A 27,475-nucleotide genomic window follows, 5' to 3' on the forward strand; every position below is an offset into this window, starting at 1 on the left:
GAGATTGTGGAGGCTTTGAATGCCAGCCAAAAGGTCACTGGGAGCTATTGAAGATTTTGAGCTTTATAAAAAATTATCCTGGCTTCTGCCATTCTACTGAAATTAAAAAATAATAATTTTTCTGGCCTTTGTATCTGTAAAGGTGATATTGGAGGGCAGGAAAGCAATCTGGAATTGTAAAGTCCAATTTGGAGGACGTCTCATTGGTCCTGGGCAGGGGTGATGATGCTTTAAACTGCACTGGGGGAAGAAGGGACAGTCTGGACAAAATTGTGAACTAATAGTACTTGGGAGCTATTTAGATACGAGCATTGATTTAAAAAAAAAAAAAAAGAAATCAGATGATCCTGAGGATTTAATGAGATATTGTATGCAATGCAAATCTCTCAGTGCCTGGCTCATTATAAGTATGCTATAAATGATAGCCATTATTATTACTGTCCTGAGCGATTTGAAGTGGTGTGCACTAAAGAAACAGGGAGTTTTACAAATAGGAAAAGCAATCCAATAGAGAAATAGGAACAAGAAAGTTACTTACTGTGTGCTCACCACATGCCAGGCATTATCAAGAGTATTTAGTCTGCATGGTCTCATTTCAACCTCACAACGATCCTATGAGGTAGGTATTAATGTTACTCATTTTTTGTAGAAGCAAACTCTGGAATTGAGAAGAGATGGTTTTACTAAGCTCACCCAGCTAGTAAGTACCTGGACCGACTCCAGGTCTGGAGCACACAAGGCACCAAGAAACATTAAAAAAAAAAGTTTAACCTTACTAGTAATCAAAGAAACACAAATTATAATTAGATATCATACTTTGTCTTGATAAAAGGTAAAACGTGATTTAGAGTAGTAGGAACTCTTGAACACTGCAGATCCAAACGTTTCAGAGAGCAAACTGACAATTTGCATCAAACTTTAAAAAAGGTAAATACTTTTGAACCAGCAACTTCATTTCTAAGGAAATAAGCCATGCACAAAGATTAAGCAGTAAAGCTCACTGTCATGTGTTATTGATACAATAGGAAAAAGAAAATTCAGTATTCATAAATAGCAAATTATTTAAATGAATCCATAGACTGCACTACCATGCAGCAATTAATGTTACTGAGTACAAAAAGCAGATTATGAAACAATGTGTATGGTATGATTCCAGGTAACTTTTTGGAAAAAAGATAGGAAAGACAAATGTGGCACATATATACAATGGAATATTACTCAGCCATAAAAAGAAACGAAATTGAGTTATTTGTAGTGAGGTGGATAGACCTAGAGTCTGTCATACAGAGTGAAGTAAGTCAGAAAGAGAAAAACAAATACCGTATGCTAACACATATATATGGAATCTAAAAAAAAAATGGTTCTGTTGAACCTAGGGGCAGAACAGGAATTAAGACACAGACGTAGAGAAACAGACTTGAGGACAGAGGTGGGGGAAGGGGAAGGGGAAGCTGGGATGAAGTGAGAGAGTGGCATGGACATATATACACTACCAAATGTAAAATAGATAGCTAGTGGGAAGCAGCTCCATATAGCACAGGGAGATCAGCTCGGTGCTTTGTGACCACCTAGAGGGGTGGGATAGGGAGGGTGGGAGGGAGGCTCAAGAGGGAGGAGATACGGGGATATGTGTATACATATAGCTGATTCAGTGTATTATACAGCAGAAACTAACACACCACTAAAGCAATTATACTCCAATAAAGATGTAATAGAAAAGAAGACTGGAAAGACACATGCCAAAATGTTAATAGTATGTAGTTATTCCTGGATAGTGAGACTTATGTAATTTTTATTTCCTAGAGTCTTTCTATTTTCTAAAACTATTATAATGAATATTTATTACATTAGTAAAAAGAAAAGAATGTTATGATTCCTTGAATAAATACAAAAAACAGTGAAATCAGAAAGGCAATGTTGTAAACTTACCTGGTGAGTTTGGTTCATCCAGGGGAAAATGTTCAGTAGAAAGGAGACGCCTAGAGGTTTGTGGGGCCTGAGGAGAGACAGGCCTTCAGGTGCAGGTTTGGAAAAGCTGCAGCTTCTTAGCCCTAAGGGTGAGCTAGATCACTGAAGGAAGAACCCAGAAAGAAGAAGGCTGAGGGTCTCAGGGAGTGGGAGAAGACCAAGAGATGAGTATCCGCTAAGATGCACGAAGAGCAGTTTCTCTGGGAGAAGAACCTGGGAATGTCTCAGACTGAAGAAGAGTTAAGGGCAATGGAGGTAGAAAATGCCATTCAGTCCAGCAGTTGACAGGCCACTGGTCACCATGGGAAGCACAGTGTCTCAGTGCATGGGTCAAGGCAGGAGCCAGACCTCAGGGATGAGGAGAGCCAGGGGGGAGCCAGGCTTCATGCTAATAATCCTGAATGCTCCCACTGTCTCCCATCTGCTTGATTCACTTATAGCATTAGTGCATTCAAGGCAGGGAAGCTGCCACTTTTTCCATCTTGGCTAGGACTCTTTAGTGAACTCCTTATTCTATAAAAGGCCTTTTCTGTAGAAAAGGTAAGTTCCAGTAAGAGTGTTTTGAGTTTACCTAGTGACTAATACAACCTGCCCCTGTAATTGCTGTAAATGAGGAAATCTCTTCACTTCTTACTCCAAATGTGTACAGTCCAGAAAGGCTTAAATGTTTTCTCTGAATCTAGTCTGTGAAGAGGTCCCAGTTTACCTGAACTACCTGGATATAGGAAGGCCATGGTCCTGAGTCTCTGAAGAAAGCAAAAAAAAAAAACCCAAAACCAAAAGAAAGCAAAAAAAAACCCCCAAAACAAACCAAACCAAAACAAAAGAACACTGTAAAACCAATTTAAATTAACCCAATTATGTATATTTATGTTTATGGTTATAAAATACATGCGTTATGGTCCTAGTGACATTCTGAAACTATGGACTGGACTGCAGGCTAGCTTCTTCAGGCTGGTTTCTTCCTAAGGGGTGGTAGGCTCCGCGCTTCAGTCCCACAGCACCATCTGGTGGTTGATCTGAGAAGCTGCACTCTTGAATTTCTAATTTTCTGATAAAAACCAAAAGCAACAAGCAAACGAGCAACGAAAACAATAAAACTGGTCCATTTAAATATAAAACAATAAAGAAGGGCCTGTTATTCTTGAAGAATTGTTTTCAGCCTCTTGTCCATGACTATCCAATTAGGAAACCACATGAAAACGACAGAATAAGAATCCAAGATTCTTTTAAATCTTACTTAATATAGTACAGTACCTGATACTAAGAATAGAATTGTAGGTCTATCTGGCTACGAGGCAGGATGAAAAGAACCCAGGTGTGTTTCTGATTCCAGATATGGAGATCAAGGCTCAGGCCTCCATGCAAAATTATCACATCACTGGAAAGTCAAATCCTTTCTTGGGGAATTGGGACTTTTTATATGCTGTCTTTCTTCCTTCCCATTAGCTAAAGATTGGGAAATTCCTGGCTAAGCTGGTGCTTATCTGAATTTTTGGAGATGGGTCTAGCACTGGGAAAGGGGGCAAACCCATTCCTATTCTGGCTCATGACCAACCTAGAAAAGAACAAGGAGCATTTTCACAGAGCAGCATGTGAGTGGCAACGAGAGCACCATCAAAATGTGTGTTTTCCCTGAACTTGGTGAGGCTGCACAGGATACCTGCACAGGGTCAGACTTTTTGTCCAGTTGTTTCTTTCATGGAGATAGGCACCACTGTGTTTTCTTTCTGTTTAATCCAAAAAAAAGTAATATGACAGCAATAAGGTCATCCAGAGCAAAGCAGAAAGTGTGTTGGTAGCATCAGCCCAGGAACAGGAAAAAACCCTCAAGTATCAGAGTCAGCAAAGTTGAGAGAAATAAAACATTTTAGGAGTACTTGAGAAGTGGTAGAGGACAGTTAGTGGGTGGGTTGATTCATTCATTCCTGTGCCCACGTGCCTTGCCCTGTACCTCAGAGGGTTTAAGCTACTGCGACTGAGGGAGGATAGGATTTCTATAAAGCAAGAAGGGATTCAGAGATCACGCAGGGCCCTGTCTTGGCAGGTGAGGACCTTGCTATAGAGTACCTTATTCACACAGATTGTGGCATAATTAGAACTTGAACTGGGATCTGAATCTTTTCACAGAGTTTTTTCAGCCATCTTTGTTCTCACATCCCTCTCATGGGAGGTACACTTTGGTCTTCCTCCCTCCTTCCCTCCCTCCCTCCCTCCCTCCTTTCCTTTTCCTGCCTCTCTCGTTATCTTTTCCATCTTTATCTCAAGACATCTTGATCCTAAGAGAAAATAAAATTACAAAAATTGTTTCCATTTTGATATGATTCCTGGTCTTGACTTCATTTTTAATTGGACCAGGAATTTATGGATGAAAAGAAAAGAATTCAAGTGAATTACCTTTTCTTCTCAGAACGTAACACAACTGTTTTGGCTCCACCAGAGGACACATCTCCAAGGGCGCTTTGTAGGTTTAAGGATATGAGGCCTGACCAAGAAAGAGGAGACCATTTTCACAAATGTCCCAAGCAATCATCTGTACCACTCACTGGTTGTGAGATGCTGCCCCACAATGGTAACATTGAAGACAATTTCTCACAGTAGAATTATGGGTGTGATTAGAAAAATCAGAATTATTCATTCTTCACGTATTTTTAGAACACATTCTATGTGTTGGTCCCTGTGTGAAGCTAGTGTAGAGAAAAAGAAGGGGCAATATACAATGGCAGTCTAAAGACAGACCAAACATTTTCCTTTGGTAAAAAGGATATTAACTTATAGATATTCTTAATTGCGTTTTCAGAACTGTAATTGGCTCCTAAGTCTATTTCAAGATCCAAATTGCTTCTTTAAAGGGACAGCCTTGTAAGAAATGATAATTAACCCTTTTGGAGATTTGACACCTTAGCATGGTTTGATTTACTGATGCCACCCCCTGCACGCACGCACACGCACGCGCGCGCACACACACACACACACACACACCCCTTCCCAAAGTTCAGAGACATCAATTCTTTAAGTAAATGTTCAGCTAATTCTGAAATGAGAATTATCTGAGATTCCTTGAGATGATATCAGCATAAAGCTAGGAAACACCATTGTAAGTTCTACCTTAACCCACTGTTATAGGCTCTGCAAATTCAGTTAGAAGTGAATGAATTTTCTTTTACTTTAAATAATACAAAATCCTTTTCAAGACAATGCAAAGCCTAAAATCACGCTTCCAAGTCAACACAGTTAAATCATTCCATCACGACAGGTATCCTCCTCTCCTCAGGTATCCCTTTTAGTAAAATGTTCCAGTGTTGGTTCCACAGTTCCACCATCTCACAGCTTCCCTGGTATCTAAGCTATTTTGCTATGTACTCACTTAAGCCTTTCCTATTCTCAGAGAATAGCTGACAGTTTTTACAACATTCTTGTATATATTGAACCATTATCAAGCTTTTCCTCATCCCTCAGTTCTTCAGGCTATACAAACCAATATATGTTTTAAAAATTTCTCATGAGACTTTATTGCCTATATCTTTAAGTCATCCTTATGACTCTTTTCTAAGCCGTCCTGAGGAAACTTCAAATTCAATTCAGGTTTTGTATTGTCAGGCCCTAAGCACAACACCATACTCTAACCAAGGCAACTGATATTCCATATGATGGGGAGATTAATTTATAGTCCCTGAACACAAGCTCTGGTTTTTACGCAGAAGCAGCAGCAGCGGCTGTGCCAATTCGTTTGTGATGTTCCATCAGCTGCCCCCTCCACAACTTATTTCTTTAATTTGCTAGTGATAACTAGCCCTTTCCAGTAACTGTCTTTCAAAGAAAGTGTCTAATAAAATTTTTAATATCTTCTAGTAATGTCAGCTTCATGGAATCTTGGTCTGGATGTTTATTGGAGATAGTTCTTTAATAGGATTTCAAAGACAGGGATTACCATACCATCACCGCTTTCTAGTAGCAATGACAGGGAAAAGGGATGGCTAGAGGAGGGGGTATTCTAAAGCCCCTCTCTTCACCAGTAGCTCATCCCCCGTTTTGTGGGGGGAGGTTTAGAGAGTTACCCTTTCTCAGTCATCTGTAGTGTACCATGCAAAGACAAGGCTGTAAACCTCATCTTCCCGTCAGGTTGCTGCCTTAAGCATCTTCTGTATTGAATTCTAGAGCTAACACTGAACATGGGTCACATTATTAGTCAAGATCAGTCTGCCTTTATTAAAATGTGGGCCCCAAATACCTGCCTCCAGGCCAAAATTTGTAAGTGTTTTGAGATACTTAGTTGTCAAATATGAATGTTTCTTCACTTTGATGCATATGAAATATGAAGTATGCCATTTCAGAGCTGAAGAGAGCTTATAAACCTACTTTTACTCAATTACCAGTTCATGTTCTGGAAGTATTTTGAACTTATCTAATCTTCTCTTACTGAAAATTTATTGTAATTTTTTTGTGTGTCCTCTTGCAGCCTGCCACATATTGGAATGCAGCAATGGAATGGCCCAAGACGTCATAAGTACCATAGGGCAGGCTTTTGAACTCCGGTTTAAACAGTATTTGAAAAATCCTTCTTTGAATACTTCTTCTGAAAGGTCAGCCAGGAGTTCTATAATTATTTGACTTATCATATTTTGTTTCGTTTTAAAATTAATATGGCATTTTAAATTGACTAATGAACTTAGTAATTTTTTTAAAAAAATAGGTACAGTTTCAGTACAAACTAATAGTGACATTTCTATTTTTCTTCCATTCATATTTGTTCAGGTATTTCCTCTTGCTTTGAAATAGAATTAGAGGAAACACTAAAAGTGAGAAGGGGTCGACCCTGTTTCTCTGATGGTATACAGAGCTATGAATTAATTAGGTAATGTCATACAATGAGCATGAACAAATTTCTTAGGTTTGTTTCAACCCCAGATCCCTTGCAGATCAGTTAAAAAAATTAAGAAAGAAGAGCAAAATAATAAGAATCAAATGTCTGTGGCAGGAATTCCTATTAGTTTGTTCATTTGCAGTGCAAATAGATCAGCTCCAGCCGGACTGTGGCAGGAGTAGAACATGACATGACCCAGGGATCTGGTTGTTCTGTCTAGTCCACAATGAAAGCTGAACCCTTTTCAGGCCTGTCAGACTCCACCATGTGTGGAATGCAGTGAGGCCCCTGACTTGCAGAATTCACGCCCAAGAAATAAAATATTTGGACACTTTTAAATGCATTTCTGGAACCCCCCTAATTTGTCATTTTGTGTATCAACAGACACCGGGTTTGGAGATCTCCCTGTATGAGGTGGTCTAGGGTAGCAAAGGGGAGGGGCTACCAGCGGGCCTTGTTGTTGAATTTTTCCTAGGGTAGCACTTACCTCTTAGTGCTGTTATTTTGTTGACATGTAATGAACCCAACAAAACTGTGTGGGTTGTCAGTGGAATCAGCTCAATTCAAATGGACTTGATTTATTCTTTCTCATAAGAAACTTTTACTAATTCCAATTTGGAAGAAAAATCTGGTTTTTTTTTTTTTTGCTCTGTTTCAATTTTAAAAACAATGCATGTTTACACAAATCTCCCCACTTGCCACATATGGTTCTAATATTTCTTTATGAATCTCACATACTCCAGATTTGTGCAGACAAGTTAGCTGGCCATAGCCTTCTATTTTTTTCATCTTGGTTTAGTAAACTGGGCCAGGCCCACTGCCCAATATTTAAATTTCCTTTGAGCAAAACATTTCCAAAATGGTACAATGAAAGAGTGCTGGAAAAATCCAGGAGAACTTTGTGTTTTTATCCGATTGACAAAAACAACTGACATTCAGGGAGTTCATATATATATGTGTATGTATATATTTTATCACGGAGAGGAGACACAAAAGCATCACCCTTGGCACTTTCTGTTGGCTTACCCCACTTTAATTGTCTACAGAAACCTAACAATTCAGCCATCTGGTTGCTTCCATCCAGATGTTTTCAGGATGATTTGCATGGTTCTGTTCACTCTACATCCCCTACAGCATTTGAATTCCCACCCAGCCTCTTGGGGATTCTTTTTTCCCTTACAGTGAGGAGGTGCACGTTGATGACCATGCTGAGGAGAGAGAAGATCATGAGTATTACAATGAAATCCCGGGCAAGCAGCCGCCTGCAGGTGGTGTTTCAGATGTACGGATCAAAGTTCAAACCACAGAACAAATGGCTTACTGCCCCATACGGTGTGAAAAGTTGTGCTATTTGGTAAGTAACATTTTAATGCTATTAGAACTAACAATGCAGTTCTGTCCTTACCACTGAGAGCTTAATTTGAGGATTACCAAATGCTAGTTTAGAGAAGGTATCATCTTCCTCAGCACAGAGCCAGAGAGTGAATCATTGTCGGAACCTGTACTCAATAATTTTTACTCCCAATCCCCCAACCTCATCCTCAGCAAGTGACCTCACATCTCACTTCATTGGGAAGACAAGGACGGCCCAACATGTGATTTTCAACTTCACCCTTCCGCATCTCCAAGTCTTCCTGTGTTCTCCTTGGTTCTCTTCCTTAGCTACTGTCTCCATGGCGAATCTTCTCCCTGAGCTCCTGATCCCATCCCCTCTTACCAACTCTGTGCCCTTGTTCTGTCCATCAACCTCTGTCTCAGTCTTTACTCTCTGTCTGTCTACTTGTTCTTTCGCTTCTGTCTGCAAATAAACTCGGACTCCTCCAACTCATCTAATAATGTCCTACCTCTCTCTCACCTTCCTTTCACCCACAAACTTCTAGAAAACACTGCCTGTATTTCTGCATTCACATCCACACTACACTTCCAAAATCTGAACTCTGCTTGACAACTTGATAGAAATTTCTTTTACAGTGGTCACCAACTTTTTTTTTGGTCACCAACGGTTTAATTGTTAAATCTATTTCCTTCTTCAATATTCTGAATCTGTCTATAGCCTGTGATATCTGTTGGCTGCCTCTTTTTTATTTAGACCTCTTCTGTTAGCTTCTAAACATTTTCGTCATGTCATTCTCATTCTGCATCTGTAGTTGCTGCTTTTCTTTCTTTTTTCATGTTTTCTAACATTTTATTGAGTATATTCAAACTTACAAAAAAGTTGAAAGAATTACACATGAACACTCATATACTCACCACCTAGATTCTACAATTATAATTCTACTCTATTTGCCCTGTCATCCTATGTTGTTAGCTATCACCCATCAATCCATCTGATTTTTGATGCGTTTCAAAGTAAGTTGCATCTTTCCTTTTTTTTTTTTTTTTTGTGGTACACGGGCCTCTCACTGCTGTGGCCACTCCCGTTGCGGAGCACAGGCTCCGGATGCGCAGGCTCAGCGGCCAGGGCTCACGGGCCCAGCTGCTCCGCGGCATGTGGGATCCTCCCAGACCAGGGCACGAACCCGTGTCCCCTGCATCGGCAGGCGGATTCTCAACCACTGCGCCACCAGGGAAGCCCACATCTTTCCTTTTTATATCTTGTTTTCTTGCATGCCCTCCCCTGCAAACCCAAGCCTTACCACCGTGGAATCCCTATCCAGTGCTCTGCCCTTGGCCCTGGTTTCTCCTCTGACATGCCACCTGTGCACACACCACCAGCTTCTCTGTCTTCAGCCATTACCTACCGCTCTAGCTGTGATGCCACAAGCATTTCATTGCTTGTTTATACCAAAATTAGACTCAGCATTTTACCTTGACTTCAAGCTAGATCCTTCTCCTGACGTACTCATGTTTATTAATGGCACTCCTATTCTTTCTCTGATCTACAGTCTTTTGTTTTCTCACACTTATCAACTCAGTCTTCAAGACTTAGGATCCTACCATGAAGGTATCTTAAATCTACCCAACCTTTTTCATTCCTGTTGCATCTTTCTAAGTTCTGGTCCTCACTTGCCCAGATGATTCTGAAAGCCCCTTCCTTGTCTCCAGTTTCATTCCTTTAAACCCTCTTGCATGGTATTGCTGGGTTAATCTTTCTAAAGCAAAGACATTGCCCTTCTCAAAGGCATCAGTAGATCCCATACCCTTACAGAAGAGAGCTGTGTGTATATGGGATAATTGAAGCCTTTGATAGCATGAGATTTTTCAAGGATGAAAAGTGGGTCTGGCACAAACCTTAGTAGAGTGGGGCTCCAATCTGCCAGTTCACGGTTAAATAGAGGTTTGCTAAATGGCCAGTGTTTATATAAGTGTCCTGGAAATCACACTTTCTGGCTGAGCTTGGATTGAATCCTGGAATGTGACCTCCCAAGCCAAGGTCTATAACCCTCAGGATATAGACCTTACATTTATGACCTCCCCCACCCTAATCAGACCCACCTCTGCAGTTCCAAAACAGTGCACTGGGAAGGGAGGCTATACTCCCCGTCCAAAATCTCAGTTTCTTTTTCCCACCTGTCAGACACTTCCTGTGTCAGAAAATGGAGTTGTCTGCTAAATTCTGCTGGGAGCATTATTAGTGTTTTGTGTGTTTTTTGAAAGTTTATGAACGTTTACTGTGTTTGTAAATGTTTCACAATTTGTTGTTTATACAGCCGGGAAACTCCAAGTGCAGCAGTGTGTATGAGAACTGTCTAGAACAAAGCAGGGCAATAGGTAGGTACAATTGCCCTTCCCCATCTGCCACTCGCCTTATTTCTTCTACGTTATATGGTCGTGTGTGGCCCTTGCTCTTAAATAGTTCATGGGAAAGTCAGGTGTATATAACCAAACATGTAATGCTTCAGTTGCAGGCTTCCCACATTCTGAGAAGCACAGAATGCCACAAGTGTGTCAGTTGAAAAGCTATGGTTCTCCCCTGCTCCTGTGTACTCTTCCACACTACAATGCTGCTTTATGGAATCTTTCACTGCTTTTTTTTTTTTTTTTTTTTTTTATGCGGTACGCGGGCCTCTCACTGTTGTGGCCTCTCCCGTTGCGGAGCACAGGCTCCGGACGCGCAGGCTCAGCGGCCATGGCTCACGGGCCCAGCCGCTGCACGGCATGTGGGATCTTCCCGGACCGGGGCACGAACCCGTGTCCCCTGCATTGGCAGGCGGACTCTCAACCACTGCGCCACCAGGAAAGTCCCTCACTGCTTGGATATCATGAAAGCTCTCTTACTGGAAAGGTGATTTCTCTACTCAAAACTCAAGGCAGTTCCATTTCAAAGAATATCAGACAATAAGCTAATATGAAAATTGATGCTTGTCAGATCCATTAGGATTAAGAAAAAACCTTTATTTCTGCTTGGCAAAGGGAACAAAAAGAAATCTGAAATGTGAGAGTCCCAATTAGAGGTTCATACACCCCGTACTTGCCAGGGCATTAAATGTCTTATTACTGCATGTGATAACTGACATCAGGCACAACATTTCCACAACACAAATGTAGGGCATAGACTCTCAGGTTGGAAATATATTTTCATAAAAACATTCTACTGCTAGTTAGTCATTTTATTCTTATAAATTGTTGAAAGTATTTATTTCTTTGGGAAGGACAATTTTGCAGCTTTAGAGGGGGAGATAACTGGACATTGTAAATAATGCAGTGGAGGATAGAGTTGGAGAACCACACTTCGGAATTCAAATTAAATTAGCAGACACTTGCCAACTAGAAGGTAGTTTCTCACTTCCAAGGATATCTTCATATTTCTTATGGAATTTTGCCAGTGTAACCCATGAATTTTATTATTTCTTATACAGTGGGGGTACATGAGGGTCTTGGTACAGTTGTGATTACCACTTTCCTCCACCCTGCAAAAATAATCAGAGTAGTGAGCAGAGGCAGTATTTTAAATTCTTTAAAAACTTGGTTCTTTTTGAAGGAAGTTAAAATTCGATGCCACTCTTTAAAGGAATTTAAAATTCCAAATGAATTCTTAATAATATGACTAAAACAAATTAGTGTCAAGTGTAAATGTCTTTTTAAAACTGTGTCCTTTAGGAGCTGCAGTTCCTTCCTTCGTTCCTCTTTTCCTTTACCCTAGAGATTCCTAACCTAGGATTTAATAGTCAGGAACATACCACATGTGCTTTGTAGTCTTGTATCCATTTTCTGCCTGTGCTGAAGCTCACTTTGAACTGTCTCCACATCCTGTTTTTTCTCATTCTGTGTTCTTCATTTATCCAACAATGCACTCAGTGGGTGGGGCCCTGAGCTGGGTGCTAGGGATGGAGACACAATTGGCATTCATGTCTTTTGCAGTTTAGCCAGAGGGCATACCTTAAACCAGTGCTTACAAATGTGATGAGCGTTTCAAAGCCCAGGATGTTATGGGAACAAATAACAGGGAAACCTAACTTAATCTGGGAGGCTAGAGAGGGTCTGCCAAAAGGAGTAACAACCAAACTAAGACCTGAAGGATGAGTGGGAATTATCCAGGCACAGAGAGGGAAGTGGGAGGGGAAGGGAGAGAAAGAGTATAAATGAGTACTGGTATTCCTAAGTGTGCCAGGACCAGTTCCCAGATCACTGCATTGAGAGGGTACATGGAGGGGGAGAGAGAGTTTTGGATCTAGGAGAGAGTCCTGTGGAACTCCAGAATGTTTCGCCCTGCCCCAATACCTCTTTTCCCGCAGCTCATCCCTCCTCCCCATTAAGCAGTCGTCATGGCACGCCCCGCTGGCCTCAGCCACCTAGCTTCTGAAGGGAACTCACTGAACAGGAATCCTCGACATTTCTAGAATGATGTTGAATGTTCGAAATCACGACACTACCATCAGAGAAAAGGGGCAAGGTCTCCTTTCTTTTTTTTTCCTCAGAAGCTTTCACCTTGATTTTTATTTTACATTTTTAAAGTGTCCTTCCCCTCAAAGCAACACTATTTCAACTTTATTCAAGATTTTTCTTTTTGTAAGTATAACCTTGTCATAGAATCCAATTTGTTCTTTCTGTTTATCTTGGTTTTATTTCTCCTTTAAATTAACAAACAACGTAACCCCTTATTCTTTCATGCTTTACACATGCCCTAAGCCACTATCAGATCCAAACTCAAGAACAGACTTTTGTAATAAACACTTATTTGGAGCCTGGAATCTATTTTTCCGTAGAATTAATTTTAGCCATGTTGGCTATCTCCTAGACAAGTGACCATATTCTACTATTTGGTTTCCTATACTGGAGCTTAAGTGTATATGTTGTAATGACAAATACAACAATAGGATATTCTATTGTAAGCATCTGTTCTTTAGTTATACGCTAATTGTGGAAGAGTCTGGGACCAATACTGAGCTTCAGCACACTGTCTTCCTTTTTGGTGGCAATAAGGTAACAATTCATGGCTGGGAACCTTTCAGAATCTCGGGGAGATGAGAGATGATGTTTATAGTTTGGAAAAAACCCTCCAGCTGGATATCCTCTTCCCCTGAAAATCACTGAGCTACAGCATTGTTTTCTTAGAAAAGCAGGTTCTAACTTCCAGTGGGAACCAGAGTGCTAGGAAGCCATTTCCCCAGACCTCAGCCACTCAGCACATAGAGGGATTGAAGGACTCAACCCCTGCTCCAGGGGCTGTGACAAGTATAAGTCCCTCCTGCTGTGACAGGAAGGACTTTCCTAACTCAGTGTCTTTTCATCCACAGACACCCAGAAGTCAGGGGTTCCTATCTTGGGGCCTGCCTATGACTACTTGGGTATGTGTTTAAAAGTGATCTGAGGGCTCCCTGGTGGCCCAGTGGTTAAGAATACACCTCCCAATGCAGGGAAGATGGGCTTGATCCCTGATTGGGGAACTAAGATCCCACATGCCATGGGGCAACTAAGCCTGCGTGCTGCAACTACTGAGCCCACGTGCCACAACTACTGAGCCCGCACACCACAACTAGAGAAAAGCCTGCGTGCCGCAGCTAGAGAAGCCTGCGTGCTGCAACTAGAGAAGCCCACGTGCCACAAGATCCTGCATGCTGCAACAAAGGTCCTGCGTGCCACAACTAAGACCCGATGAAGCCAAATAAGTAAATAAATAAGATCAGAAATTTATGACCAGTCACCAAATTAACAGCAGTTGCCAAAATAGCAAATAGACAGTTTTTATGGCTTTTCCCAGAGATTCACACATAAGCATTTGAGAGACACCTATACAAACATTTTCAACAAGTTTTGGCTTTTTAATTCAAAGACATTTATTTATTCAAATATTGACTTAAAATTTGAATTCTGGTGTATAATAAGTACTGCAGTAGGCTTCCTGTTGAAGGAGTTAATTATATTTATTGCCAGATGTGTAAAAGATCCCTGTCCTTAATAATAAATTCCCTTGTGGAAAAAAATAATTAGCAAAATAGCATACTGTTTCCCCAACCTTCAAGTCAAAATGAAAATGTTGATATTTTTAATCAAAAAGATGTTAAATTCCCACAGACCCTAAGGGCTAGCACTTAAAAACTTTGGTACCTCCAGTATATACACCGTGTATGTATTTATTTTCTGCCACAAATCTTCTCTTAGGCAGGTTGGATAGTTTCTCAGAGTAACACTTTGCACAAAGAACTTTTGGAATGCATGATGGCTGGCATGTGTAGTTAAGCTCTGAATAACCACACACTTTATCCTAGAAAGATTTTAAATTTCAGCATGGGGTGAGTTTGTTTGTTTGTTTTTTTAAATTTAAGACAACTTTGCTGACTTAGATATAATGGTGCATTTGAGAAAAGGGAATGGTAGTTTTTAAGAGAGACTGTATAGATATTGATGCTTTTGTTTAACCCTGTGGGATGGTGAACTTGATGTGGTCAGCTCATGCCAGTGCTCTGTGAGGGGCAGATGAGTCAGCGCCTTGCGCTAAGCGTTGACTTGGGGTCTTGAGAGCGTGGTGGGGTCACATTTGCTAAGAAAGGAAAACTGGGTAGACATTCAGTCATCTGTTCCTTCAGCTGACATTTTCCTTTTGAGCATCTGCTTCATACCAGGCATTGAAGATGAAGAAGATACTCAGAAAAATGGGCTCTAGTCTCTCCTCAGGACTCAAGGAATTTTCGGTCTCAAGGGGAAGACAGGGAAGTAAACAGAGACCTACAGTTTATTATGGAGTGGCACCTTACCCAGCCTGGGGTGGGGGGTGGGGGAGGAGGGAGGACTCAGTGGAAAGCTTCCTGCAGGAGGGGGATTCAGAGCAGAATCTTAAAGGACAAATAGGAGTTAGGTCAAGAAATGGATGGGAAGGATGTTACAGCAAGAGACAAGTGTCATGTGCAGAGGCCCAGTAGACACACAACTGAACAGTGAGAAGAACGCCTGCTGCAAGGCAGGCACTATGCTCAGTGAGGGGCTTACCCACATTCTTTCATTTAATCCTCACAATGTATTTTAAGCTCGGCATCCCCATTTTACAGGTATGAAAACTGACAGAGAGGTTAAGTAACTTGCCCCTGGCCACAGAAATAGTAAGAGATACCACAGGGATCTGTGGAACCCAGGTCCATGTTAATTTAGAAGCAGACTTCTTACAAATACTGTTCATCATATTCCACTTTCAGTAAATTTTTTTTTTTTTTTTGCGGTACGCGGGCCTCTCAGTGTTGTGGCCTCTCCCGTTGCGGAGCACAGGCTCCAGACGTGCAGGCTCAGCGGCCATGGCTCACGGGCCCAGCCGCTCCACGGCATGTGGGATCTTCCCAGACCGGGGCACGAAGCCGTGTCCCCTGCATCGGCAGGCGGACTCTCAACCACTGCGCCACCAGGGAAGCCCTCAGTAACTTTTTATGAGCAGGCACTCCTAAATAAATATTAATTCAATCATGCATCAGTTCTCTACACTGTGCTAATATATTATGCATGTAGTATAAAACACACACAGAAATAGAAAATTTCAGTTAAAGTTAATGATAGACATTTTTAAAAATTGTCTCGCTAGTTATAGTGGCTGAATACTATCATTAGGTAATATCTCAAGGTCTGGTATACATTTAGGGCATTATTGATAAAGAAAACAGACATAAATCCACATTTCAATCTTGATAATTTTAACTGTTAGGAGGCCGAAGTTCTGATCTAATTAGATTATTCTTGTTCATAAGCTCAGAGTGTAGCTAAGGAGGAGCTTGTACTCAGTAAAAGAATGATCTTCAATCCTTGATCTTTTTGCAGTGATCCTTTAGCCACTTGTCCATTTGTGAAAGTAAGTTTAGTTTAAACTGGATAACATATTTCATAAATCCACTTAAAAAAGTAAATGGAAATATGTTGCCAAAAGCAACAAAGAAACGAGGGGCCCTATTGCCCCTTCCTCTGTCAAATCCCACCCTTCCCTCAGAATATTCCACGTACAGATTATGATGTGGGACAGGGTGACAGGCAGGACCGGACAGAGAGGAGCAAAAGAGGAGCAGATGGTAGGACTGTAGTCTTGACTGGGCTCCCCCTATCTGGTGTATTCTTAGGTTTCCATACTTGTGTTATAAGAATCACAGCACTCTTCACCATGCTGTGAAATCCAGTGGGACGTTGGTCCTTTGAAGGGGTTTAGTTGACTGGAAGGACTGATGTTTTACGGTAAGACAATGAAATAACAATGTCACTGCTTTAGGTGCAGCCTCATGGGGATCTTGTATATGTATGGCCAAAACTATAAAGGTACTTGTGTAAACAGAAAGACAAAAACATTCTGTCCTGGCATTCTCAGGACAAGACCAGTTGAATGGTACAAAGTACTTCATGCCGTCAGGTAGTGAAATATGGTGCTGTAATCCATTCAGGCCGTAACTATTTGTTGATGTGATAATGTGTTCCAGGCATATGCTAGAGGCAGGGGCTGCAGCTGTCAGCAAGACAGGATGTGTGTCTTCGTAGAACATGCAGTCTAGATGCAGTACAGATATTAAGAGACAATAACATAATAGAATTAAGTACTCTTGTGGTATGGGCTTCAGAGGGAAGCAGAGAGACATAGTCTAGTCTGAGAAAGTCAGGGAAGGCTCTCTTGAGAAAGAGATGTTTAAACTGACCTCACCGAAGGATGAGGGTGCTGGAGAAGGGGAGGGAAGGGGGCATGTCAATCAGAGAAGATGGCCTTACAGTGGGGATTCTAGTGCAAGAAGGCTGATGTGAGCAGGGGCAGAGACTGGGGAGGACAGGGTTGCAGTGGAAGCTGGGTGCCCGGGAGCAGGGCCTGGGGCTTGTTGAAGAGTTTGAGTTGTATCCCAAGAGCAGTGGGAAGCAGTGAATGTTTTTAAACCTCTGAGAAGTAGGATCAGATTTTCAGTTGTAAAAAGATCATTTTGGCCACATGTATGGAATAGAATGGAGAGGAGAAGGGAGAGTAAGGGGACAGAGGACGTAACCTGAGGGGTGAGTTCTTTCCATTAGATGACAGAATGAACATCAGCAGCTGGTGCAGGGCTGTGCTTGGCGAAACGAAACTTTGGCAATAAAGGGAAGACAGACTTCCCACTCTTAATAATTTAAAATTAAGTAACGAGTATTTTGAAAAGCGGTTGCAATAACTAGTAGATATTCAAGTTCCACACGGCACGTGTGGTTTTCTTGGTTCCTGGGCTGCAGCTCTGAGCGGTGTCGTGTACGGGTTTGTGCTGTTTGCTGGCCAGTCAGCGTCCTTCCTCCGCTGGCTCTTCCTCTTTCACATCTTCCTGGTTTGTCTGCTGTCTGCTGTTGAAGCAAAGGGTCAGCTGAGGGACGGGCAGGGAGGCCAAAAGAGGTGCTTTCCCTCAAAGACTGGTGCTTATTTTGTTTTTACAGGTCAAATCTCAAAGTCAGTATTCAATCCTTGCATGGGATGGGCATGGCTTTTCCCTTCCTGTCAATTCTGGACTCAAACGTGATTTTATTTCTTGTTTCCAAAGCAAAAACACTGTACATTGATCTTTACTCACTATAGGTAATGCACACGAGAGAGGGGTACAGTCCCAAAGAGACACGTCATTGATGAAGCCCGCGTGCCGAGTGGATCTCTTCGACGACCCCTGCTACATCAATACACAGACTCTTCAAAGCACGCTGGGCTCTGCCGGAAATCAAAGTCCAGCTCACCCACTGGGGACCCCATGGTACCGTGAAAGTAAGTGGCTTCTCATTGCCTGTATTAGTTTCCTGTGCTGCTGTAACAAGTTACCACAAACTGGGTGTCTTAAAACAAGAGAAATGCATTCTCTCACAGTTATGGAGGCCAGAAGTCCTAAATCAAGAGGGCAGCAGGGTTGGCTCCTTTTGGAGGCTCTGGAGGAGAACTGGTTTCATGTTGCTCTCCTAGCTTCTGGTGGCTGCCAGCAATTCTTGGTGTTCCTTAGCTTGTAGACATGTCACTCCAATCTCTGCCCTCGTCTTCACATGGCCTTACCCCTGTGTCTCAAATCTCCCTCTTCTTTCTCTTATAGGACAACACCTTTCTCTTATAGGTAGGCCCAAAATCCAGGAAGATCTCATCTCGTGATCCTTAACTTAATTACATGTGCAAAGACCCTTTTTCCAAATTAGGTCACATATGCAGGTACCAGGGATCAGGACTTGAGCATATCTTTTGGGGGCCACTGTTCAACTCACTATACTGTCTCTCATTTTAAAGAACGCTATTTCCTTGGCCTCATTTTTCAGAGAGTTAAAAGTATTCTTTCTTACCTCAATCCCTCACCACAGTTAATAAAAGTTAGAACTTTGTGGCGATGTTACGGATTTCAAGGTTTTGGAACTTTGATTTTGAATAATCTTTTCAAACACTTTAAATTGACTCCAACTTTTGCTTTCTGCTCTGTGCTTTTGCTGAAGGAAGGGCTGTCAAAGCCAGGAGATAATTTTGAATTTGTTTGTTTGCATGGGGAACAATGGCCACTGTTCCAACTCTGTTTAGTGATGGTGTTAATTTTATTCATTTCAAAACCCCTTAGTAAGTCATCTATATAGCACTAAAATAAGGTGACTTCTTTCTTCAACTAGGTACTGTGAGTAAAATACAGTAAGACAAACATCATTTTCCTGCCAGATTGCTTCCAGGGGTAAGTCCATAAACAGGAACATAAATAAATAAAAGCAAAACAAGCCAAAAGCCTACAATCAACTAAAGAATAAATTTAAAAATGCTTTTCATAAAGTACTGAAGCTTGTTGGGTTCAGAGATTGGTGTCAGATTTGGCTCACTCCAAAGACAGAGAATCAGTCGCTGAGAAAGTCCTTTCACTAGCCCAGGAGGTCACTCTAGACTGCCAAGGGTGACTTTCCAGCTAGTGTGGCTGCGGTGACAATAAAGTTTGGAAGGAGATTTTGCTGAGGCTGAGCTTCACTTGACCACCTTAACTCTCTAGACTGAGACAAAGGTTTTCATTACCAGCCAGGTGGCAAGTAGGCCATCTTTTTGGCAAGCTTTCCAAGATCACTCTTGGTGGCCAAACAACCCAGTCGGGTTCTTTAGAAGCAGACTCTGAGTTGTAGCTGGGCATACAGGGTCTTTATTGGGATCAGTACCAGGAAGGGAGGGGAAGAAAGCAGGCTTGGGCAGAGGGAGAGGTGGAGCAACCATGCAGGCCTGACAAAGCCTCAGCCAACCCTACAGAGAGCATGTGGGGGCCCGTTAGAGTTGCCCCACATTGGGCCCAAGGGCAGGGCCTTTTAGCCCCACTTATCTCAGTCTTTGGATGTGGGCCATGAAGGAGGGCAAGCCATTGGGCAAGCAGCTGTCTGCAGCTGAGGCAGACCCTGAAGGGGTGGTCAGCTGGAGACCAGCCCCAGTAAAGCACCTGGGGTACTTGGTCCTTCCTTGAAGTGGGATCTGGGTAGTGCATCTCCATGTCCACCACAGAGAGCATCTTGTGCCATGGATGATGGGGTATGCAATGAATTCAGATTTCTGCAGTGAATTTAACTGTTTAATGTAGAGTAGCCTGTGTGGATAAGGTAATATATGTTAGAGGGACAGTGTTTTGAAAAAAAGTTTCTGGACCCCAGGGTTTTTTTTTGTTTGTTTGTTTTTTAGGATAAATAATTGTATTTATTCGGGCTTCCCTGGTGGTGCAGTGGTTGAGAGTCCACCTGCCAATGCAGGGGACACGGGTTCGTGCCCCGATCCGGGAAGATCCCACATGCCACGGAGCAGCTGGGCCCGTGAGCCATGGCCGCTGAGCCTGCGCGTCCAGAGCCTGTGCTCCGCAACGGGAGAGGCCACAACAGTGAGAGGCCCGCGTACAGAAAAAAAACAAAATTGTATTTATTCAAATATAGTTTTATTTTTATTGGGGTATAGTTGATTTACAGTGTTGTGTTGGTTTCAGGTGTACAGCAAAGTGAATCAGTTATACATATACATATATCCACTCTTTTTAGATTCTTTTACCATATAGGCCATTGCAGAGAATTGAGTAGAGTTCCCTGTGCTGTACAGTAGGTCCTTATTAGTTATCTATTTTATATACAGTAGTGTGTATATGTCAGTCCCAGTCTCCCAATTTAGTCCCTTCCACCCCGCCTGCCTTGGACCTCAGGTTTTGGAAATAACTTTATAAGAGCATACACTCAATAGCTTCCATTTCATGGACTTTTCAAAGCAACAATTTTTTTTTTTAAGATGTTGGGGGTAGGAGTTTATTAATTTATTTTTTATTTATTTTTGCTGTGTTGGGTCTTCGTTTCTGTGCGAGGGCTTTCTCTAGTTGGGGCAAGTGGGGTCCACTCTTCAACGCGGTGCGCGGGTCTCTCACTGTCACGGCCTCTCTTGTTGTGGAGCACAGGCTCCAGACGCACAGGCTCAGTAGTTGTGGCTCACGGGCCTAGTCACTCCGCGGCATGTGGGATCCTCCCAGACCAGGGCTCGAACCTGTGTCCCCTGCATTAGCAGGCAGAGTCTCAACCACTGCGCCACCAGGGAAGCCCCAAAGCAACAATATTTTATTAGAAAATACATTTAGTGGGTGGCCCAAATTATGTAATCTGGGATATTCCTTGATTTACAACTCCAGTTCCTTTATAAGCAAATCTTCAATGTTAAAAATCGTTATGGAACTTCCCTGGTGGTGCAGTGGTTGAGAATCTGCCTGCCAATGCAGGGGACATGGGTTTGTGCCCTGGTCTGGGAAGATCCCACGTGCTGCGGAGCAACTAAGCTCATGCACCACAACTGTTGAGCCTGCGAGCCACCACTACTGAAGCCGCGCTCCTAGAGCCCATGCTCCACAGCAAGAGAAGCCACCGCACTGAGAAGGCTGTGCACCGCAACGAAGAGTGGCCCCTGGTCGCCGCAACTAGAGAAAGCCCACGTGCAGCAACGAAGACCCAATGCAGCCAAAAATAAATAAATTAAATAAATAAAATTTAAAAAATCGTTATAACTCAAGCAAAGAAACTTTGCCTCTTGTCATAGACAATTCAATAATATGAAAGGCAAAATTAATCCATAATAACATTCCTGTCATTAGTTGAAAGTAAGTAAGGCTTGTTCTGTCTAAAACTATAATGTCAAAATGCGTTTTCATTAATTCTAGCCTCTTTCTTTTTTCATCCTTTTTCCCTCTCCCTGCCTTGGTGGCAATATGTTTAATAATTTAGGCCTCTGGTTCTCTCTCACTCTTTATTTCCATTTGGGATTTAATGTACCATAGCCCTCCTGGACTTCTTGCTACCCCTTTGAGGTTAACTTCAGTGTATCACTGCTCCCTCCAAAAAGAATTAACTCCAACTCCAAAAGTATAAATAATGTTGATTTAAGAAAATCTAGTAAGATGGAGTAGGGATAACTTTATATATAACGTCTTGCAGAACGTCTTAAATACACCTCTTAACGTTTCCCCCCTAATGTTTCCTCCTGTTTCTTTCCTTCCTCCTGCAAAAATCCTCTTTATCTTCTTTAGGCATACTTAGCCTCCCTTACCCAGATTAGTTACTAATTAGTTCAGTAAAACAAAACAAAAACAAATCCAGAGACATGAACCTAATATATCTCAAGTATGCCTTCAGGGCTCCTCAATTCATCCTGTCACACTGCCAACATAGGAAAAGCTCTAACACAATCTTTAGTCTGATCAAACATGGCAGAAGGAAACCATTAGTACTGAAACTAATTTTTGTATTGATTTATTATTAGTTTCAGTCTTAGCTTCCATAACAAAGAAACCCCCCTAAATCCCATAGTGTAAAAAGGACTGAAGTTTATTTATTTTAGCTAATAGCCCAAAGATGGATGGTGTAGGACTGGTGGGACAGCTTTGCCATTGTGACACTTGGCTTCCATCTCTGGTCTAAGAGCTTCAATTTGGTCTAAGGTCTTCTATCTTTAGTCTAAAAGCTTGAGCTCTCACCATCCCATCTGTATTCAGCCAGTGGGAAGTAAGAAAGGCACGTGGAGTGCGCACATGTTCCTTTAAAGGACATGACCCAGAAGTGGCAGACATCATTTGTTCTTACCTGCCATTGGCAGAACTTAGACATGGGGCCATACCTAGCTTCACGTTACTCTAGCTGGGTGGCCATGTGTCCAGCTAAAAATTAGGAATTCCATAATGTAATGAAAGGGAGAATAGATATTGGCACACAATTAACTGTCCCTGCCACTGCATACCTTTCTGCCACTCAAATATGCATGAGCTCTTTTCACTTAGAACATATTTGCCTTCTCCCAAAGGGAGACCTTGCAAATACCCCAAACAGTTACAGCATCCAGCCTAAAGTCTGTGACATCCGGGTGATATGAAGTCCTCTCAATCAAGATTGGATGGGGATTCTTACTATTTGCCAAGTTGTCTGCCCTCTTCCACACCCAAAATTAGTGATGGAAGAGGAATAAGATAGCCTCAATAAAAACCCACATTCACAAAAGGGAAGCAGGCAAAACACACAGTGGTCATTGGTCCATAGTGATTACCAAATCCTGCCAGGCAGTAATTGTGAAGACTCCCTGAGCCGGAAGTGGAGAAAGTGATTTGCTTGGCCTGTGGTTCAGTGTTATGGGAGGAATCTCCTTGTCCATTGTTATCTGGGTTGTTCCTGCTGTTATCCTTCATGTGTCCATCTAAAGTAGATGTTGGAGAAAGTGCCTTTCTTGGGGCTTCGCCACTTGTACAGTTTATTTCCTGTTGATGTGGGTTTGAGAGATTGGAGTTTGCTTTAGAGGCCAAAAAGCCATAGACAAGAAGGGATTGTCATTTCTTTGGCAATGTATCTTCCTTAAAAACTTAGTAGGATTTCACTCAGTCCATTTAGAGTCAGTTCTACATGAAATTTCCCATAATATTCCTTCACTGTCCTTTTATTGCATGAAGAATGCTTTCTCTCTTTCCTGTTATTTGTAGTTTCTGTGTTGTTTTTTCCTTGATCACTGTTCTTTGAGATTTATTAACTTAACTGTTGTTTCCAAAGGACCCAGGTTTTGTTTTAATCTTTTTCTATTTTTTTTGTTTTCTGTTTCATTGACTTCTATTTTTTAATCTTTATTATGTCTTCCTTCTACTCTCTTTGGATTAAATTTCCTCCTCTTTATCTAGCTTATACTAGATTTTCTTCTATTGCCTTTATAGTTTTATTTCCAAATAAAATATTTATTTCACTTGAACTTTATATTTTCTATGATGTAGGGGGTCTAACTTAATTTTATCTATGAAAGTGAACTAATTTTCAAAACAACATGGACTAAATAATGTCGTCTTTCTCTAGTGCCACTCTCCATTTTACTAGATTCCTTCTACATGTGTGAATCTGTTTCTGGGCCTTTATTCTGCTTTTTATATTGGCCCACTTGCTTGTTGTATACCAGTATATTAATTACTATATACGAATTACTGTGACTTTTTAATATATCTTAATAGACATGTAATTTTTCCTTTGTATTACAGATTAATTTTTTTTCTTAGTACCACCTTGATCTTTCACTTAGGCTTAACATTTTATGTTAACATCTTATTTTACCAACTTTTTAGACACTTTATAGAGGTGAATGAATTTTTCCCCTCAGTAATGCGATAAATTTCTAGTTTATAGTTTTCACACACCCAGTAATCCATACTGATAAATAATATACAGTTGATTCTCATAATATGTGGGTTCCATATTTGAGAATTTGCTTACTTGCTAAGATTTATTTGTAATCCCAGAATCAGTACTCATGGCACGTTTGTGGTCATTTGTGGATATGTGCAAAGCAACAAAAATTTTGTGTCACCTAATGTGCACATTCCCAGATGAGGTCAAGCAAGGCGACACTCTGCTTTCTTGTTTCAGCTCATACTGTAAACAAGTGAACTTTTGTGGTCTACTTAGTGCCACATTTCCCACATTTTTGTGCTACCTCTTGATGACCTTGCTGTTTAAAATGACCCCCAAGTGTAGTGCTGAAGTGCTGTCTAGTGTTCCTAAGTGCAAGAAGGCTGTGATGTGCCTTACAGAGAAAATATGTGTCTTAGATAAGCTGAGTTCAGGCATGAGTTACAGTGCTGTTGGCCATGAGTTTAGTGTTATTAAATCAACAATATATACTAAATAAGGTGTCTTTAAATCCAAACACACATAAAACAAGTTTATATAATGATTGATTGATTGATAAAAATATTGTGACCTGAAGCTTGGTAGTACTTAACCCTGCATTTGTCCTAGGGGCAGTGGTTCCGTTTTCACTAAATCAGTGTTCTGACAATTTTATAAAATATAACTACTTGCATAAAGAGACTGCTTATGGTCCTCCAGAATCAGAGATGGAGTCTTATAACACGTGAGGAGAAAAGGGTAGGCTTTTCTTCCCACAACAGAAAACTGAGGACACTTTTCTGACAAAAGTATATCCCTCTTCTGAATTTCCCTTTAGTTAGGTGGCTATCTTGACTCTTGTATACATTTTTTATTCTATAAACAGTGTTTTTAATTAAAAAGTAATACAAATACTCATAGAAGAAATCAAAATAATAAATAATGCTATTTTAAAATATGTACCTTCCCAAGGCTTAACACCATATACAGTTCCCTAAGATATTAGGAGTTCCTTCTGACTACTTCCAAAATGTTAATGCATGGTTAAGTATTTAGCTATCTACTTATGTACCTCTGTCTGTCTACAGATAGATCTAATGATCAATCTATCTAATCATCCTTCTTTAAAAATAAATGGAGTATCCCCTTCTGTACTTGTTCTTTTTCACTCTATTTTAGAGATTTATCCAAAGTAGCACATAATATTTTGTAGTTTTCTTTTTTCCAGTTTTATTGAGATAAAATTTGACATATAACATTGTATTGGTTTAAGGTATGCAACATACTGATTTGATATATATATATATATATATATATTGCAAAATGATTACCATGCTAAGTTTAGTTAACATCCATCACCTCACATAGTTAGTTTTTTTTTCTTTGTGATGAGAACTTTTAAGATCTACTCTCAGCAACTTTCAAATATGCAACACAGAATTGTTAACTATAGTTGCCGTGTTGTACATTACGTCCCTAGAACTTATTTATCTTATAACTAGAAGATTGCACCTTTTTAGCATTTCCTCCATCCCTCACTCTCTGTCTCTGGCAATCACCCATCTGTTTTCTGTTTCTATGAGTTCTGTTTTTTTGGATTCCACATATAAGTGAGATCACACAGTGTCTCTCTTTCTCTGTCTGACTTACTTTATTTAGCATAATGCCTTCAAGGTCTATCCTTGTTGCAGTTGGCAGGACTTCCTTCTTTTTTATGGCTTAATCATATTCCACTGTGTATTTATATCATCTATTCATCTGCCAGTAGATACTTAGATTGTTTCCATGTCTTGGCTGTCAGAAAGTTATCATAAATGGGATTGTTTTCCTAATTTCTCTGATAGTTTATCAGTGTATAGAAATGCAAGTAATTTTTGTGTATTAATTTTGTATCTTGCAACTTTACTGACTTTGTTTATTTGTTCTAACAGTTTCTCTTTTTTTGGTGGAGTTTTAAGGTTTTCTATATATAATGTCACCTGCAAATAGGACAGTTTTACTTCTTCCTTTCTGATTTGGATGTCTTTTATTTATTTTTCTTGCCTAATTGCTCTGGCTAGGACTTCCAATACTATGTTGAATAAAAGTGGTGAGAATGGGCATCCTTGTCTTGTTCCTGATCTTTTATACCTGGAATAAATGCCACTTGATGCTTTTAATGTATTGTTGAATTTGGTTTGTTAATATTTTGTTGAGGATTCTTGCATCTATGTTCACATGTGATACTGGCCTGTAATTTTCTGTTCTTGTGGTATCCTTGTTTGGTTTTGGTAGTAGTGTAACACTGGACTTGTAAAGTGTGTTTGGAAGTGTTCCCTCATATTTTTTGGATGGGATTGAGAAGAATTGATATTAATTACTCTTTAAATGTTTGGTAGAATTCCCGAATGAAGCCATCTGGTTGTGGACCTTTTTTTTTTGTTGGAAGGTTTTTGATTAGTTGTTCAATCTTCTTACTAGTAATTCTTCTGTTCAGATTTTCTATTTCTTCATGATTGTCTTAGTGGGTTGTATGTTTTTAGGGATCTAAATCTATCCATTTTTTCTAAGTTATCCAATTTGTTGGCATAAAATTGTTCAGAGTAGTCTCTTATGATCCTTTGTATTTGTGTGGTATCATTTGTAATGTCTCCTTTTTCTTTTCTGATTTTATTTATTTGAGTCCTCTCTCTTTGTTCTTGGTCAGTCTAGCTAAAGGTTTGCTTATTTTGTTTATCGTTTAAAAAACCAGCTTAGTTTCTTTTCTATTGTATTTTTACTCTCTATTTCATTTATTCCTGTTCTGATCTTTGTTTTTTTCTTTCCTTCTATTAAATTTGGGCTTAGTTTGTTTTTCATTTTATAGTTCCTTGAGGTGTAAAGTTAGGTTGTTTATTTGCAATCTTTCATTTTTCTTATGGAGGTGTTAATTGCTAAAAACTTGACTCTTAGAACTGTCTTTGCTGCATCCTATAAGTTTTGGTACATAGTTTTCATTTGTCTCAAAATATTTTAATTTTCAATTAAATTACTTGCCTCAAGTTATATTCTGACTTCTCCTTTGATTTCTTCTTTGAGCCATTGGTTGTTCAGTGGCATGTTTTTTAATCTCCATGTATTTGTGAATTTTCCAATTTTCTTCTTGTAATTGATTTCTAGTTTCATACCACTTTGGTTGGAAAAGATGCTTGATATGATTTCCATATCCTTAAATTTATTAAGACTTGTTTTGTGGCCTAACATGTGATCTATCCTGGGGAGTGTCCCATGTGTGCTTGAGAAGAATGTGTATTCTTTTGCTTTTGGATGGAATGTTCTGTAAATGTCTGTTAAGTCAATCTGATCTAATGTGTAATTTAAGTCCAGTGTTCCTTATGATTTTCTGTGTGAATGATCTATCTATTTTTGAAAGTGGGGTATTAAAGTCCCATACTCTAATTGTATTGCTGTTGATTTCTCCCTTCAGGTCTGTTAATATTTGCTTTATATATTTAGGTGCTCCTATGTTGGATGCATAAACCTTTTTTATTTTCAATTGTTTTATAGTATTCTATTGTATGAGTGAATCATAATTTGTATAACCAATCCCTTATTGATGGACATCTAATTTTTCCCTGTCCTTTGCTAGTATAATGATCAATACTGTCAAAAAAAATCCATTTACATGTGCTTTAAAAAAAA

The 27,475-nt window shown here is 40.4% G+C and overlaps 1 protein-coding gene across 2 annotated transcripts in view; it reads left to right on the forward strand.

Annotated features, from left to right (window-relative positions):
- The window catches only part of SHC4 (SHC adaptor protein 4), a 127,637-nt gene that overhangs the window by 87,040 nt on the left and 13,122 nt on the right, over window positions 1–27,475 (forward strand). The window contains exons 7-11 of one of the 2 annotated variants that reach the window (XM_029239132.1): window positions 6,428–6,551; window positions 8,015–8,186; window positions 10,483–10,543; window positions 17,760–17,933; window positions 22,767–22,774. In XM_029239132.1, coding sequence (XP_029094965.1) covers window positions 6,428–6,551; window positions 8,015–8,186; window positions 10,483–10,543; window positions 17,760–17,933; window positions 22,767–22,774 — 539 coding nt within the window. Of the gene's footprint in view, window positions 1–6,427; window positions 6,552–8,014; window positions 8,187–10,482; window positions 10,544–17,759; window positions 17,940–22,766; window positions 22,775–27,475 lie in introns of both variants that reach the window. The other variant, XM_029239131.1, reaches the window with a different exon arrangement.

The sequence above is a fragment of the Monodon monoceros genome, unplaced genomic scaffold (genome assembly GCF_005190385.1).
Source record: "Monodon monoceros isolate NGI ecotype Baffin Bay Population unplaced genomic scaffold, NGI_Narwhal_1 Super_Scaffold_21, whole genome shotgun sequence".
NCBI classification, from domain to species: domain Eukaryota; kingdom Metazoa; phylum Chordata; class Mammalia; order Artiodactyla; family Monodontidae; genus Monodon; species Monodon monoceros.